This window comes from Salvelinus fontinalis, chromosome 22 (genome assembly GCF_029448725.1).
Source record: "Salvelinus fontinalis isolate EN_2023a chromosome 22, ASM2944872v1, whole genome shotgun sequence".
Classification (NCBI taxonomy): Eukaryota; Metazoa; Chordata; class Actinopteri; order Salmoniformes; family Salmonidae; genus Salvelinus; species Salvelinus fontinalis.
The window spans coordinates 5,641,663-5,657,900 of record NC_074686.1 but is presented as its reverse complement, the minus strand read 5'-3'; the positions used below and the strand labels follow the sequence as shown (position 1 = coordinate 5,657,900).

Genomic DNA, 16,238 nt, shown 5'->3' with positions numbered 1-16,238 from the left:
CACCACATCAGTCATTGGCTTCATCAATAAGTGCATCAATGACGTCATCCCCACAGTGACCATAAGTACATACCCCAACCAGAAGCCATGAATTACAGGCAACATCTGCACTGAGGTGGTGCCAGGACAAAAACCTCTCCCTCAACGTCATCAAGACAAAGGAGATGATTGTGGACTACAGGAAAAAAGAGGACCGAGCACGCCCCCATTCTCATCGACGGGGGTGTAGTGGAGTAGGTTGAGAGCTTCAAGTTCCTTGGTGTCCACATCATCAACAAACTAACATGGTCAAGCACACCAAGACAGTTGTGAAGAAGGCACAACAAAACCTATTCCCCCTCAAGAGACTGAAAAGATTTGGCATGGATCCTCAAAAGGTTCTACAGCTGCACCATCGAGAGCATCCTGACTGGTTGCATCACTGCCTGGTATGGCAACTGCTCTGCCTCCGACCACAAGGCACTACAGAAGGTAGTGTGAACAGCCCAGTACATCACTGGGGCCAAGCTTCCTGCCACCCAGGACCGCTATACCAGGCGGTGTGAGAGGAAGGACCTACAAATTGTCAAAGACTCCAGCCACCCAAGTCATAGACAGTTCTCTCTGCTACTGTACAGCAAGCGGTACCAGAGCGCCAAGTCTATGTCCAAGACGCTTCTAAATAGCTTCTACCCCCAAGCCATAAGACTCCTGAACACCTACTCAAATGGCTACCTAGACTATTTGCATTGACCCCACCCTCCCTTTTACACCACTACTACTCTCTGTTGTTATCATCTCCCTTTAATAACTCTACCTACATGTACATATTAACTCAACTAACCGGTGCCCCCCCACATTGACTCTGTACCGGTACCCCCCTGTATATAGTCTCGCTATTGTTATTTTTCTGCTACTCTTTAATTACCTGTTACTTTTATTTCTTATCCATATTTTTTTTAACTGCATTGTTGGTTAGGGGCTCGTAAGTAAGCATTTGTAACTAATACATTTTGATTTGATTTATTTCAATTGCTTTGACAATGTAAACATGTGTTTCCCATGCCAATAAAGCCCTTTAAATTGAAATTGAATTGAAAGAGATACTTAGTGGAAAAGGCTACCTTTTCTGAATGGGTCCATTGAAGGTGGGGTCATACTGAGCAGGTTCCCCTGAAAAGAAAAGGCAGTGAGATAATGGGTCAATAACATAATTGAAATATCTTTTCTGAAGGTATTTACAATGACTTAACACAAACACCTGATAGCAGTGTGTAATTGTTCCTTGTTTACACAGATCAGATCGAATACATAGGGAAAACATCTCGGCAATGGCAATTTGCATTGATATTCAAAAGAGCTCCACTGTACATGAGAGTCTATGGAGAGAATTGCGTGCCTGTGAGTTTGAGGGTTCGTTGAGGGGGGGTAGGGTGTTGCTATGCAGCGAGAGTGGCCTTTGTTAGTATGCAACTCATTGAGTTGATGAGCGACAGTCTTCAGCTTGAGAAGGAGGAAATGTAGCAAAAACAATAAGACCTTGACACATCTTTATAGGTCAAACAATCTGTACATACACTGGATAGTTTTGGTGGTGATGACTGGGTTGATGATGATGATTGGGTTACAGGAATTACATTGCTTAGAGTCACTTTCTGGAACACTAGGGCAACTCTCAAGAGTTGGCCAATTAAGAAAAATAGAGAGCAAGATATGGTGAAAGAGAACTATTAAGATATACATCTTTCATCATTCCTCTCTTTTAAGCTCTACATTGCATAAGTCAATGTTTTTATGGCAAATTTGACGGTTTACACACCCTTAAAAGTAAGGTAGCCTTAAACTAAAAAGAAGGGGCTGTATGTGATAAGGGAGATTTGAATTGAATTTGAATTCAAAGATTGAGGGACTAGGCTCAAAGCAGAGCAGTGACTTTTGAAAGCGATCTCCCAAAAATATTCCATCAGACATTTTCCACTGAAACCCTGTGTCACTCACAACTAAGGCCGGGACAAAACCAGTATCGCTTTGCACGTTAGTATCGTGGCAAGGAACCAAAACACGAAACAGCCCTAATGTTGGAAACAAAGATCATTATGTTGTCATCCAGAGTCACATTTATTTATAGGGCTCCCGAGTGGCGCAGCGGTCTAAAGCACTGCATCTCAGTGCTACAGGTGTCACTACAGACCCTGGTTCGAATCCAGGCTGTATCACAACCGGCCACGATTGGGAGTCCCATAGGGCGGTGCACAATTGGCCCAGCGTCGTCCGGGTTAGGGGTTGGCCGGGGTTGGCCGTCATTGTAAATAAGAATTTGTTCTTAACTGACTTGCCTTGTTAAATGTTTTATTTTAATGTATTTATTTATTTTCCAAGCTATAGCACACAATATTTTACATACAGCAGGTATTTAAAAAGGACCACAGAGTTGGATCTGCTTCGTGTTTTCATTTTTGCAATGGAAAAATTATTATGATACTGATATCGTCAAAGCCCTACTCAAAATGGACAACATTCCCCTTATCACAGTAAGCAATTACCTTTGTTTGGTTTATATTTTACTTAGCAAGCCAAACATTTCTAAGAGATGTTGTTCTTGGTCTCATGGACTCCTCACAATAAACCAATCAAAATACCAGAATAAAATACCTTCATAAAATGACAAATTAAAGATACAGCACCTGTTGAACCTTGCAGTTCTGTCCAAGGAATATGCAGTTGAGCGTGCTGTTTATTTTTTCATTTAGGCTACTATAGGATAAAGTATCAGGCCAAGTCTAGTTGGACATTACACCATTCACTGATTGGAAGCAAGCAAAGCACTCATGTCTACAATGAAGTCAGCATCTATGGCTTAGAGTTAGTGAATTTACATTACAATGTAGGCCTGTTCATTAGGTCCATGGCCTACAATGTCTCACACTGCGGTGTGATCTAAAAATACCTAAATATCAAATAAATTAATCATGCTTAATTGACAGAATATATTAACTATTATTGGACGAAACCTTTACATCCTATATACCTACTAATCCTGTTTTATGGGAGCTCAATGTTTTAGTAACAACTTCCCGGAGATTAGTGAAAACTGAAGCTTTGTAGTGAGTACACAATAAAAGGTATATGATATTGACAATCATACTGTTTGTTTTGCGGCTACTAAGTACAAGGCCTACTGTATGAAAGCTTTAGACTGAGGCATGCAGTTGGCTTCCAACTGACAGAATACACATAACCATACACATCTAATAGAATATTCAATATAGCATCCACTGCATTTTCAGCTAAGCCTTGTACACAGTGAAAGTCAGAGAGACTCGATTTGCTTGCCCCCAAACAAAGAAACCTGTTCCTCTGCCTCATTGCCGGCTGTAAATGAATATCAGATTACAGTAGAATACAATGCTGTCTGTTTAGGGCAAAACACAACCTGGAAACTGACTGGCAGTGACCCTTTCCTGATGTGTTTATACTCCCTGCTTTTTACCACCGTCTGATCCCATAAAGAATAGAAATGTTTGGACCCTACAAAACTTGGACCTCAGTCGTAAGGGCATTTTTACTAATACAAAGGCCCAAACAATGTGTATGTCTGTAGGTGATTTCAATTAATTTGGCTTTGGATAGTGTGGTGACGTAAAAGAATCACCACATTTTTTGTCCAATTTAGAGCCTGACAGGTATATCGGTTCACCAATATTATCGTCAAATATTAGCCTTTCATCATTATAAATCGGTACCTGCAGATAACCTGATATGCAATAATAGGATGAAAAAAGGGAATCGCATGCTTATCTGAACATTTGCGGGCATTTTCATGATGCCATTATTGTCACAATGTAAGAAATCAACATCTGAAGCATGTTTCTTGGACAGTTGCTCTTTGAGATGACAATTTATGAGAACTCTTTGTGGAAAAATGACGCTTTAATTTCCCCTCTGTAAAACAGTATATCGGAAGATACTTTTGTATATATAGTGTATGTGGACATTCCTTCACATTAGTGGATTCAGCTATTTAAGCCACACCCGTTGCTGACAGGTGTATAAAATCGAGCACACAGCCATGCAATCGCCATAGACAAACATTGGCAGTAGAATAGCCTTTCTGAAGAGCTCAGTGACTTTCAACGTGGCAGCGTCATAGGATGCCATCTTTCCAACAAGTAAAATGTCTGCCCTGCTAGAGCTGCCCTGGTCAAATGTAAGTGCTGTTATTGCGAAGTGGAAATGTCTAGGAGCAACAATGGCTCAGCCGCTAAGTGGTAGTCCACTTAGCGGCTGGGACCGCCTAGTGCTGACGCGCATAGCGCAAAATCGTCTGTCCTCAGTTGCAACACTCACTACCGAGTTCCAAACGACCTCTGGAAGCAACGTCAGCACAAGAACTGTTCATCAGGAGCTTCATGAAATGGGTTTCCATGGAGGAGCAGCCGCACACAAGCCTAAGATCATGCACAATGCCAATCGTCGGCTGGAGTGGTGTAAAGCTCGCCACCATCGGACTCTGAAGCAGTGGAAACGTGTTCTCTGGAGTGATAAATCACGCTTCACCATTTGGAAGTATGACGGACGAATCTGGGTTTGGAGGATTGCCAGGAGAACGCTACCTGCCCCAATGCATAGTGCCGGGGCTGTTATTCATGGTTCGGGATAGGCCCCTTCGTTCGAGTTACGGGAAATCTTAACACTACAGCATACAATGACATTCTAGACGATTCTGGGCTTCAAACATTTTCCTGTCTCAGCATGACAATTCCCCTGCGCACAAAGCGAGGTCCATACAGAAATGGTTTGTCGAGATCGGTGTGGAAGAACTTGACTGGCCTACACAGGGCCCTGACCTCAACCCCATCGAACACCTTTGGGATGAATTGGAACGTCGACTGCGAGCCAGGCCTAATCGCCCAACATCAGTGCTCGACCTAACTAATGTTCTTGGCTGAATGGAAGCAAGTCCCTGCAGCAATGTTCCAACATCTAGTGAAAAGTTATAGCAGCAAAGGGAGGACCAACTCCATATTAATGCCCATAATTCTTGCAGGTATCCACATATCGATAAACACGATATGACCAAAAGTACGTTTTGTCCCCCCAAAAAACGGAAACAGTGTCGGACCCCCAAAAAACATATTGGTCTGGCTCTAGTCCAATTAGAGATACTGATGTATGGGTTATGATGTAGCATTGTGATTACTTTTTGGGAGGGTATATTAGACCGCATAGTTAGTTGTGTGCATGTGTGTGCGTGTATACGCGCATGCATACCAGTGCCTATGAGGAAACAGTGCATTGGGCTGTCAAGGCCAGCATAAGTCAACCAATTAAGTGATGAACTTTTACTGTGAGACTTAAGGTAGGCCTACACACACCACCCTCTTTTAATGCAGAAATGGAGGCTTGAGGAAAGGATGTAGGGCGGCCCGGCCCCCGAAGTGAAATGCGGAGGTAGCGGTCCTGCTGCTGGGTTGTTGCCCTCCTACGGCCTCCTCCACGTCTCCTGATGTACTGGCCTGTCTCCTGGTAGCGCCTCCATGCTCTGGACACTACACTGACAGACACAGCAAACCTTTTTGCCACAGCTCGCATTGATGTGCCATCCTGGATGAGCTGCACTACCTGAGCCACTTGTGTGGGTTGTAGACTCTGTCTCATGCTACCACTAGAGTGAAAGCAGCGCCAGCATTCAAAAGTGACCAAAACATCAGCCAGGAAGCATAGGAACTGAGAAGTGGTCTGTGGTCACCACCTGCAGAACCACTCCTTTATTGGGGGTGTCTTGCTAATTGCCTATAATTTCCACCTGTTGTCTATTCCATTTGCACAACAGCATGTGAAATTTATTGTCAATCAGTGTTGCTTCCTAAGTGGACAGTTTGATTTCACAGAAGTGTGATTGACTTGGAGTTACATTGTGTTGTTTAAGTGTTCCCTTTATTTTTTTGAGCAGTGTATATACACACACACACACACACACACACATCTCATGGTGTACAAGACACCTGTCTGATTTGTGCTGAGTGGACTGATCCATTGTGGAGGCAGTGGGGATGGCACAGTCCATTAGTTTAAGACATGTGCTACTGAAATTGTATATGGTTAGATTACATAAACAATAGTGCAACAATAAGAAAAATTATATTATTTTATAACAAATGTGTTTTCTCCCGCGTTGGATAGCGGTCGCTGTCCATGGTTCTGAAATAAATCAGTGTGCTGTTGAATTGGTGCCTTTTCCTGGACCATGTTGCTATGTGCATAATAGCAACATTAACTAGCATATTGGTGTTGAGAACAATGCGTGGAGGCAGCAGCAGAGAATGAGGAGATGAGAAAACAGCCCTTGCCTTATTGTCTAAGAAAAGTGAGGAGAGAGGTAACCTGAACTTAATTAGGTCTATAATCAATAGCCTAACTTAAATGTGCCTGGCTTTATAAATCATCAATACAGCTACAGAAATAAGACAGGTTCTGCTTCTGTTGCCTGTTTGAGGGTTTGTTTAATAGCCAACTGATTCCATGAGCACCAAGCCTCACATTTCAAGTAAACAATTTCAACAAATCCGGCTGAATTTAATCTTTGCTTTAATAAAGGTTTACACTTTTTTTCATTATAACAACCAGATTTATTATTATTTATTTAGTGTTTACACTGTTCCAAATTGTCGGAAAAATTATATTTACAATAAGGCTCCTTTTTCTTGATCTCCTTATTGTTAATAATAATAATAATAATGCCATTTTCCTTAGTAGGCTTAGTATAGCTGCCTTGCAAAACCACCATCGAGCTGTATGCCTAACACCATGCCCAAACCGGACACGTTGCGTGCGCGAGCATTGCAAAATAAATGTACACATACATGTTATTCAATCATTGCACCCACACTGCTTGCGTATGCGTTGCGTTTGTTATAACCAATTTATTGATGCGATTATGATATGCTATAGGCACAGCCTGCCCACTCATTAGGCACGATTAGGCGGCCGCCTATTGCGGCAGATTGACCAGGGCAGCATTTTCTGAGCTAAACTGACCCAGACGCACCTCCAACAACAACACATAAAACCTCACATAAATTGTAATTGTTTTTGAGTAGAATTATTTCAATCAGTGGCTTATGGGCACTGATGCTGGCCTTTGATGAGCATTTCCCACTTTGTCAAAGGCAGGCCCACAAAATATTTTGCTTGTCCATTCCCAGCACACCTCTCCAGGGTGCTGTTGGAGAGACGAATCTCTGCAGCGCTCCACCAACGTTCAGTCAAAAAATTAACATAAATCATGTAGCAGATATGGGATATGGTAGAGTATGTAGCCTTTTCTGAAGCCTACAGGCTGGAGATAAAATGTATGACAGATTTTTACATCATGCAGGTTTCTCAGATCAAATAGCCTAACCTAAATGGCGCTCAATCAAATAAAAAAAATAAACTGTCATGTTAGCAAAGCAACATATCCTAAAAACAGGACATGTCAAAGTAAAATGGACAATCACAACTGCTGTCCAGGAGTTTCACCCCATTGTCATGATCAGTGGTTTCACATTTGTATCTGTACATTTGACAAGCTGATCATAGTGAAAAATAAAATATTTCAGCATTTCCTGCTGTTTAAACATTTCAAATAGGCTCGCGATAACTCCTGATAAAGTTGGATAGCTGATATTCAAGGCTTAAATAGCCAAATTGATTAGTCATAAGAATCAGGACTAATAAAGCCAATGCAATAGCCTGTTTTACAGACGGTGGGCCTACCACATGGATGGGCATTCATAAAATTCTATTGCGGGCCAACATGGTAGGCTACACCCTAGTAAGTACGAGCAGACTTCTTTTGGACGTAATTTTTTGGTGATTTTCGAATGGTAGGCTTACCACATAAGCCTACCGTTCGGCAAGATGACGCCGACAGAGAGGGTCGCCTCGTATCTAGTCCTTAGTTAACTATGCAGTATTTAGTTTATGTATCATTTCTTACATTGCTTGCCCAGAAAATCTTAAGTGTTATTACATACAGCCGGGAAGAACTATTGGATATCAGAGCGACGTCAACTTATCAACATTACGACCAGGAATATGACTTTACTGAAGCAGATACTTTGTTCGCACCACCACCCAGGGCATTTGATCTGATCCTATAGGCTGACCCAAAACAACGTCGCCGCAGAAGAGGTAGACGGAGCGGCCTCCTGGTCAGACTTTGGAGGCGTGCACACTACCCACCGCTTCCAAGTACATTACTCGTCAATGTCCAGTCTCTAGAAAACAAGGTAGACGAAACTAGGGCAAGGATTGCTTTCCAGAGAGACATCAGGGACTGTAACATACTCTGTTTCACGGAAACATGGCTCTCTCGGGATATGTTGTCGGAGTCAGTACAGCCACCTGGATTCTTTGCGTCGTGCCTACAGAAATAAACATTACTCTGTAAAGAAGAAGGGTCGGGGGTGTATGCTTTATGATTATAGACTCATGGTGTGATCGTAACAACATACAGGAACTCAAGTACTTTTGTTCACCTGATCTAGAATTCCTCACAATCAAATGCCGACCATATTATTTCCCAAGAGAATTCTCGTCAGTTATTGTCACAGCCATGTATATCCCCCCTCAAGCCGATACCATGACGGCCCTCAAGGAACTTCACTGGACTCTATGCAAACTCGAAACCATATATGCTGAGGCTGCATTTATTCTAGCTAGGGATTTTAACAAAGCAAATTTGAGAACAAGGCTACCTAAATTCTATCAGCATATTGATTGTAGGACTCGTGCGGGCAATACACTGGATCACTGCTACGCTAACTTCCGCAATGCATACAAGGCCCTCCCCTGCCCTCCCTTCGGCAAATCTGACCACGACTCCATTTTGCTCCTCCCGTCCTATAGGCAGAATTGGTCGAAAGAACTGAGGATTCTTCGTGGACCAAGATTTTTTGGGGTCGGGGACAGCCCTAATATAAACTCAGCAAAAAAAGAAATGTCCCATTTCAAGACCCTGTCTTTCAAAGATGAGTCGTAAAAATCCAAATCACTTCACAGATCTTCATTGTAAAGGGTTTAAACACTGTTTCCCATGCTTGTTCAAATGAACCATGAACAATTAATGAACATGCACCTGTGGAACGATCGTTAAAAACTTGTTATGGCTGCAGGGGCAGTATTGAGTAGCTTGGATGAAAGGTGCCCATTTCAAACGGCCTGCTCCTTAGTCATAGTTTCTAATATTTGCATATTATTATTAGTATTGGATAGAAAACACTCCAAAGTTTCTAAAACTGTTTGAATTATGTCTGTGAGATTAACAGAAGTCATATTGGCAGGCAAAATTCTGAGTTGAAATCAAAACAGGAAGTCAGTTATCTGAGCTTGTCTGTATTCACCAGAGTCCCTAAAGAAATCCAATTGACTTAGGACTGAGGTTGCACTGCCTAGGGGTTCCACTAGATGTCAGCAATCAATAGAAATTCCAATGAGACTTCTATGATGTTGTGGGAGAGAATGAGAGCAGAATCAGTCAGGTGTCCATCAAGCAGGCATGCGCTTATCATGACTTTTCCTCAAGCAAACCACTGACGTTCCATGGCTCACACAGAAAAGAAGGAATACTCCGGTTGGAACTTTATTGAAGCTATATGTTAAAAACATCCTAATGATTGATTCAGTACTTAGTTTGAAATGTTTCTTCGATCGGTAATATCACATTTTGAAGTTTTTGTCCGATATGAAGCTGACCAGAATTAGCGTTTGGACACGTGCTAACAATTGGACATAAATAACGGATTTTTTCGAACAAAACAAACATTTATTGTTGCTGTGCTTTCTGATCGAGACCAACAAAGGTAATGAAATATTTATCATGTATTTCATTGTTTATAGTGACGCTATCTTTGCAGCTGTGATATGCTACTTTCAGCGCCGTTTAAGATTATAGCAATTACTTTTCCTTAAAGTTTTTTTTAAATCTGACATAGCGGTTGCATTAAGGAGAGGTATATCTATAATTCAATGTGTATAACTTGTATTATCATCTATATTTATGACGAGTATTCATGTTGAAACGATGGGCTATGCAAAGTCACTTGATGTTTTTGCATTTACTGAATCTTGTAGCCTCAATGTAAACTCAGATTATTTTATATAAATATGAATTTAATCAAACAAAACACGCATGTATTGTGTAACATGAAGTCCTATGAGTGTCATCTGATGACAATAATCGAAGGTTAGTGATTCATTTTATCTCTATTCTGGTTTTTGTGAAGCTATATTTTGCTGGGAAAAATGGCTGTGATTATTTTTGGTTTTGTGGTGACCTAACAATCGTTTGTAGTGCTTTCGCTGAAAAGCTTATTTGAAAATCGCACACTTTGGTGGGATTAACAACAAGATTACCTTTGAAATGATATAAGACACATGTATGTTTGAGGAATTTTAATTATGAGATTTCTGGTTTTTGAATTTGGCGCCCTGCACTTTCACTGGCTGTTGTCATATTGGTCCCGATATCGGGACTGCAGCCATAAGAATTAAGACACTAACAGCTTACAGACGGTAGGCAATTAAAGTCACAGTTATGAAAACTTAGGACACTAAAGAGGCCTTTCTACTGGCTCTGAAAAACAACAAAAGAAAGATACTCAGGGTCCCTGCTCATTTGCGTGAATGTGCCTTAGGCATGCTGCAAGGAGGCATGAGGACTGCAGATGTGGCCAGGGCAATAAATTGCAATGTCGGTACTGTGAGACGCCTAAGACAGCGCTACAGGGAGACAGGACGGACAGCTGATCGTCCTCGCAGTGGCAGACCACGTGTAACAACACCTGCACAGGATCGGTACATCCGAACATCACACCTGCGGGACAGGTACAGGATGGCAACAACAACTGCCTGAGTTACACCAGGAACGCACAATCCCTCCATCAGTGCTCAGACTGTCTGCAATAGGCTGAGAGATGCTGGACTGAGGGCTTGTAGGCCTGTTGTAAGGCAGGTCTTCACCAGACATCACCGGCAACAACGTCGCTTTTGGGCACAAAACCACCGTCGCTGGACCAGACAGGATTGGCAAAAAGTGCTCTTCACTGACGAGCTGCAGTTTTGTCTCACCAGGGGTGATGGTCGGATTCACGTTTATTGTCGAAGGAATGAGCATTACACCGAGGCCTGTACTCTGGAGCGGGATCGATTTGGAGGTGGAGGGTCCGTCATGGTCTGAGGCGGTGTGTCACAACATCATCGGACTGAGCTTGGTGTCATTGCAGGCAATCTCAACGCTGTGCGTTACAGGGACGACATCCTCCTCCCTCAGGCTCATCCTGACATGATGCATGACAATGCCACCAGCCATACTGCTCATTCTGTGCGTGATTTCCTGCAAGACAGGAATGTCAGTGTTCTGCCATCGCCATTAAAGAGCCCAGGATCGCAATCCCATTGAGCACATCTGGGACATGTTGGATCAGAGGGTGAGGGCTAGGGCCATTCCCCCCAAAAATGTCCAGAAACTTGCACGTGCCTTGGTGGAAGAGTGGGGTAACATCTCACAGCAAGAACTCGCAAATCTGGTGTAGTCCATGAGGAGGAGATGCACCGCAGTACTCAATGCAGCTGGCGGCCACACCAGATACTGACTGTTACTTTTGACCCCCCCCCCCCTCCCCTTTGTTCAGGGACACATTACTCCATTTATGTTAGTCACATGTCTGTGGACCTTGTTCAGTTTATGTCTCAGTTGTTGAATCGTGTTATGTTCATACAAATATTTACACATGTTAAGTTTGCTGAAAATAAACCCAGTTGACAGTGCGAGGACGATTCTTTTTTTGCTGAGTTTAGTTTTGATGTCTCACTATTATACTACAATGTAGAAAATAGTAAAAAAAAAGAAAAACCCAGGAATGAGTAGGTGTGTCCAAACTTTTGACTTGTACTGTATATGCGTCAAATAATGCTTTTTTTAATGTCAGTATTGCCTTGTAAATTAAGCTTTATGCCTTAATTTCATTGTAAAATGAATGAATTCACATATCTGCCTTTGATATGGAAAATTCTCATGACCCTGATCAGCTAAATGCATAATATTTGATTAACCATAGGATCTGGCATATTGCTGTATTATCTTTTGGAGTCAGATAATTCATTTAATGGGCTAATTGCTAAGATCGCATGTGAGGTCTATATAATATTATAATATGCATACATATCAAATATGTATCCCACTACAAGGATATACAGTAGCTAGCCTCATCTTCCATCACTCATTCCTTCTCTATTTTGTGGAGATGTAGCTAAGTATTAGCTTACCAATAAATAATTATAACCTGATGGTGCCTCTTAAAAAATAGATGACACGGGTGACCTCAGAGACATGTTGTTCTAACAGTATCTCACATGAACAAAAACCAGACTAGGGCCAGCACCTTAGCGACAGCATTTGTAACTATATTGCTAAAAGCAGCAGAAGTGTTCAAACTAGTGTGGTCTTTGTGTAGTTGAATCATTGCCTTTCAAACTTGGTTCTCCAATGTTCTTTGCGCTTAGGCCTGGCTCACCTCACACTAATGACTGGTCAATGATTAGCAGGCCATTATTGTAGGCTTTTCAGTATTAACCACACAGTCTAGAGCAGGGGTGTCAAACATTGCAAACAGGATGGACAGACTGGACACTGGGACCTTTACTTATCCAAGAGGCAGCTGAATTTACATGGAGTGGCTTTTTGAATACCATGGTCTAGGATATGTTTTGCCTCTGAGACATTTTGTTGATATGGGCCCTAGCCTTTACTTTGGTTTACCTGCTGCTCATTTACCCATGACTTTTACTCTCCTGTCTCCTCTTCTGCTCTTGCTCTCTACACAAACTTAATTTGTTTACACAAGCATCCCGGTACTGTTTCAAAACTCCCAGACTGTCAATAGACTCCATTCATCTCGTGCAAAAAACTTGGAGTATGTCTTAAACGGCCCTATGAGTCCTGGTCAAAAGCAGTACACTATATAAGGAAAAGGGTGCAATTTGGGATACAGTCCTTGAGTAAGGTGGACAGGTAATAAGACACACTAAGGCAGTGAGCCTTTATACACAGGCACACCCAGAGATGGACATATGTAAAACATGGTTCCGTAGGAACACCACAACTCACAGAAGACTGACAGAGAATGAATGCCTCACAACAAAACAGATTTTTCATAAAATAAATATTCAAACTTCCTCCTCTATATTTCCCCATTTACTGCAAAAACCTACATGAAAGCAATGGCATGCCATACAATATCAGTGCCCTTCCGTTGTATTCAGCTGAGTTAGAAAGTTGATGTGATGTAGCCTGTAATGCTTACTGAAAATTGATTTTATATCACAGATTGAAATGTAAAATTCTAAATGTTTTTTTGCTGCATTTATAAATAATATATTTCGTTAAAATTAAATAACCAAATGTATATGATTGATGAAGTATTTTTGTAAACTAAATAAATAAATAATATATTTGCATTTTGAATGTCACGAAAACAATTATTAACGTTGCCTATAACTACATACAGTATATATATATATATATATATATATATATATATATATATATATATATATATATATATATATATATATATATATATATATATGTACATATATATTATATATATATATATATATATATATATATATATATATATATATATATATGTACATCTTGAATAATAAGCAATTGACAATGTCACAAATTGTTATTAGGCTACTCAGATATGCGGCCATCGGCTAAAGACCCAAATGTGACACCTCTGGAGGTAAGCCTATTAGGGGTCACCACTCATAAGGAACTGTAAAAACGCAAATAGGCTAGGCTAGTGACAAATAAATAAACATTTTTCATTGAACAAAAATATGAGAGAGAATATGACACTATTCTGTGAAGTTAGACAAATACTAATCCAGGTAATGTAACGGTCGATGTGAAATGAACTCACCATATTCTGACGACTCCGAGTTCTCTTCCTTTAGGTTTTTACCCATTTTCTATCCTTCCCTCCACCTCTACTAGTTTATAATCGTGTAAAACGTCTAAATGGCCAAGTAAATCAAGTCGAAGTTAAATAATAAAAACACAAGTATAAAACAACGTTTTAGAGAGGCTTTACCTATACTTAATGCGCATAAAAAGCAAACTTGCGTTGAATAAATCTTTCTCCCTCGAGCTCCAGTAACTAGGGTTGTGACATCACGAACGCACCTGTTGTGTGACGCGCACCTGCCTGCACGCGCAGTGTAGCATTCCCGCCCCTTGACCTCCCTTTACTAAATGCCCCCTGCTGTTTGATGGGCCTGCATGTAGTAAATTAAATTGCTTTTTTTCTGATTATTTGGCTGTATGCCTATATATATTTATATTTAAAATACCTGAACAAACACATCTGATGGCATTTCAGTTCAAAATGATAAAATTGTGTATGATAATGTTTGAGACATACAGTGGCAAGAAGAAGTATGTGAGCGCTTTGGAATTAATTGGATTTTGCTATAAATTGGTCGTAAAATTAGATCTGATCTTCATCTAAGTCACAACAATAAACACAGTCTGCTTAAACTAATAACACACTAATTGTATTGTTCTTGTCTATATTGAATACATAATTTAAACATTCACAGTGTAGGTTGGGAAAAGTATGTGAACCCCTAGGCTAATGACTTCTCTAAAAGCTAATTGGAGTCAGGAGTCAGCTAACCTGGAGTACAATCAATGAGACAAGATTAGAGATGTTGGTTAGAGCTGCCCTGCCCTATAAAAAACACACAAAGTTTGAGTTTGCTATTCACCAGAAGCATTGCCTGGGTCTCAGAAGACCCAAGATTAAGAATTGTTGACATGCATAAAGCTGGAAAGGGTTACAAAGGTATCTCTAAAAGCCTTGATGTTCATCAGTCCATGGTAAGACAAATTGTCTATACATGGAGAAAGTTCAGTACTGTTGCTACTCTCCGTAGGAGTGGCCATCCTGCAAAGATGACTGCAAGAGCACAGCGCAGAATGCTCAATGAGGTTAAGATGTTAGTGTCAGCTAAAGACATGCCAACATCTCTGATAGGTCTGCGATGTGTAAAACACTTAACAAGAATGGTGTTCATGGGAGGACACCATGGAAGCCACTGCTGTCCCCCAAAAAACATTGCTACACGTCTGAAGTTCGCAAAAGAGCATCTGGATGTTCCACAGCGCTACTGGCAAAATATTCTGTGGAAAGATTAAACTAAGTTGAGTTGTCTGGAAGGAACACACAAAACCATCTGTGGAGAATAAAAAGGCACAGCACACCAACATCAAAACCTCATCCCAACTGTAAAGTATGGTGAAGGAAACATCATGGTTTGGAGCTTCTTTGCTGCCTCAGGAACTGGACTGCTTGCTCTGACGGAAAAAGGAATTCCCAAGATTATCAAGACATTTTGCAGGAGAATTTAAGGCTATCTGTCCGCCAATTGAAGCTTAACAGAAGTTGGGTGATGCAACAGGACAACAACTCACAACACAGAAGTAAATCAACAGAATGGAAAATACATTCTTCTGGAGTAGCCCAGTCAGAGTACTGACCTCAACCCGATTGAGATGCTGTGGCATGACCTTAAGAGAGCCGTTCACACCAGACATCCCAAGAATATTGCTAAACTGAAACAGTTTTGCAAAGAGGAATGGTCCAAAATTCCTCCTGACCGTTGTGCAGGTCTGATCCACAACTACAGAAAACATTTGGCCAAAGTAGGGTCAACCAGTTATTAAAACAAAGGGTTCACATACTTTTCCCACCCTGCACTGTGAATGTTTACAAGGTGTGTTCAATAAAGACTTGAAAACATATTGGTTGTGTTATTAGTTTAAGCAGACTGTGAATGGTCATAACATTTGATCTGATCTTAATCTAAGTCACAACAGACAATTTGAGGAAGTCCAAGTGATTCCAAAGGGTTCACATTTCTTGCCACTGTACATAGACAAATACAAACATTTTATTTAGATTTGAGGGAGTGACTTTTCCTACCATCACACTAAGAGCCCTTCCTTATTGCTTTAGAAATGTTTATTGTCTCGCCCATGTTGTTCAGTTCACCACAACATGAAACCTGGCACAACCCAACCAGATAGTGATTAACATAAGTCAATTAGACAGCCTTCTTTTTCTGTCAGTATTTTTCTGAATATGTTATAAAAGCAGAGTTCATGCTCCCTTTCCCATCATGAGTTGTAGAATATTCAACACGTC

General features: G+C 41.0%; 1 protein-coding gene across 2 annotated transcripts in view; it reads right to left on the bottom strand.

The window, feature by feature from the left end:
* Window positions 1–14,217, bottom strand: part of LOC129819624 (choline transporter-like protein 4) — a 34,186-nt gene extending 19,969 nt beyond the window's left edge. For both annotated transcript variants that reach the window (XM_055876027.1, XM_055876028.1), the window contains exons 1-2: window positions 13,953–14,217; window positions 1,104–1,152 (exon numbers count right to left, since the gene is read on the bottom strand). In XM_055876027.1, the coding sequence (XP_055732002.1) occupies window positions 1,104–1,152; window positions 13,953–13,998 (95 nt within the window). In that variant the 5' untranslated portion in view covers window positions 13,999–14,217. The remainder of the gene's footprint in view (window positions 1–1,103; window positions 1,153–13,952) is intronic.
* Window positions 14,218–16,238: the final 2,021 nt, after the last annotated feature.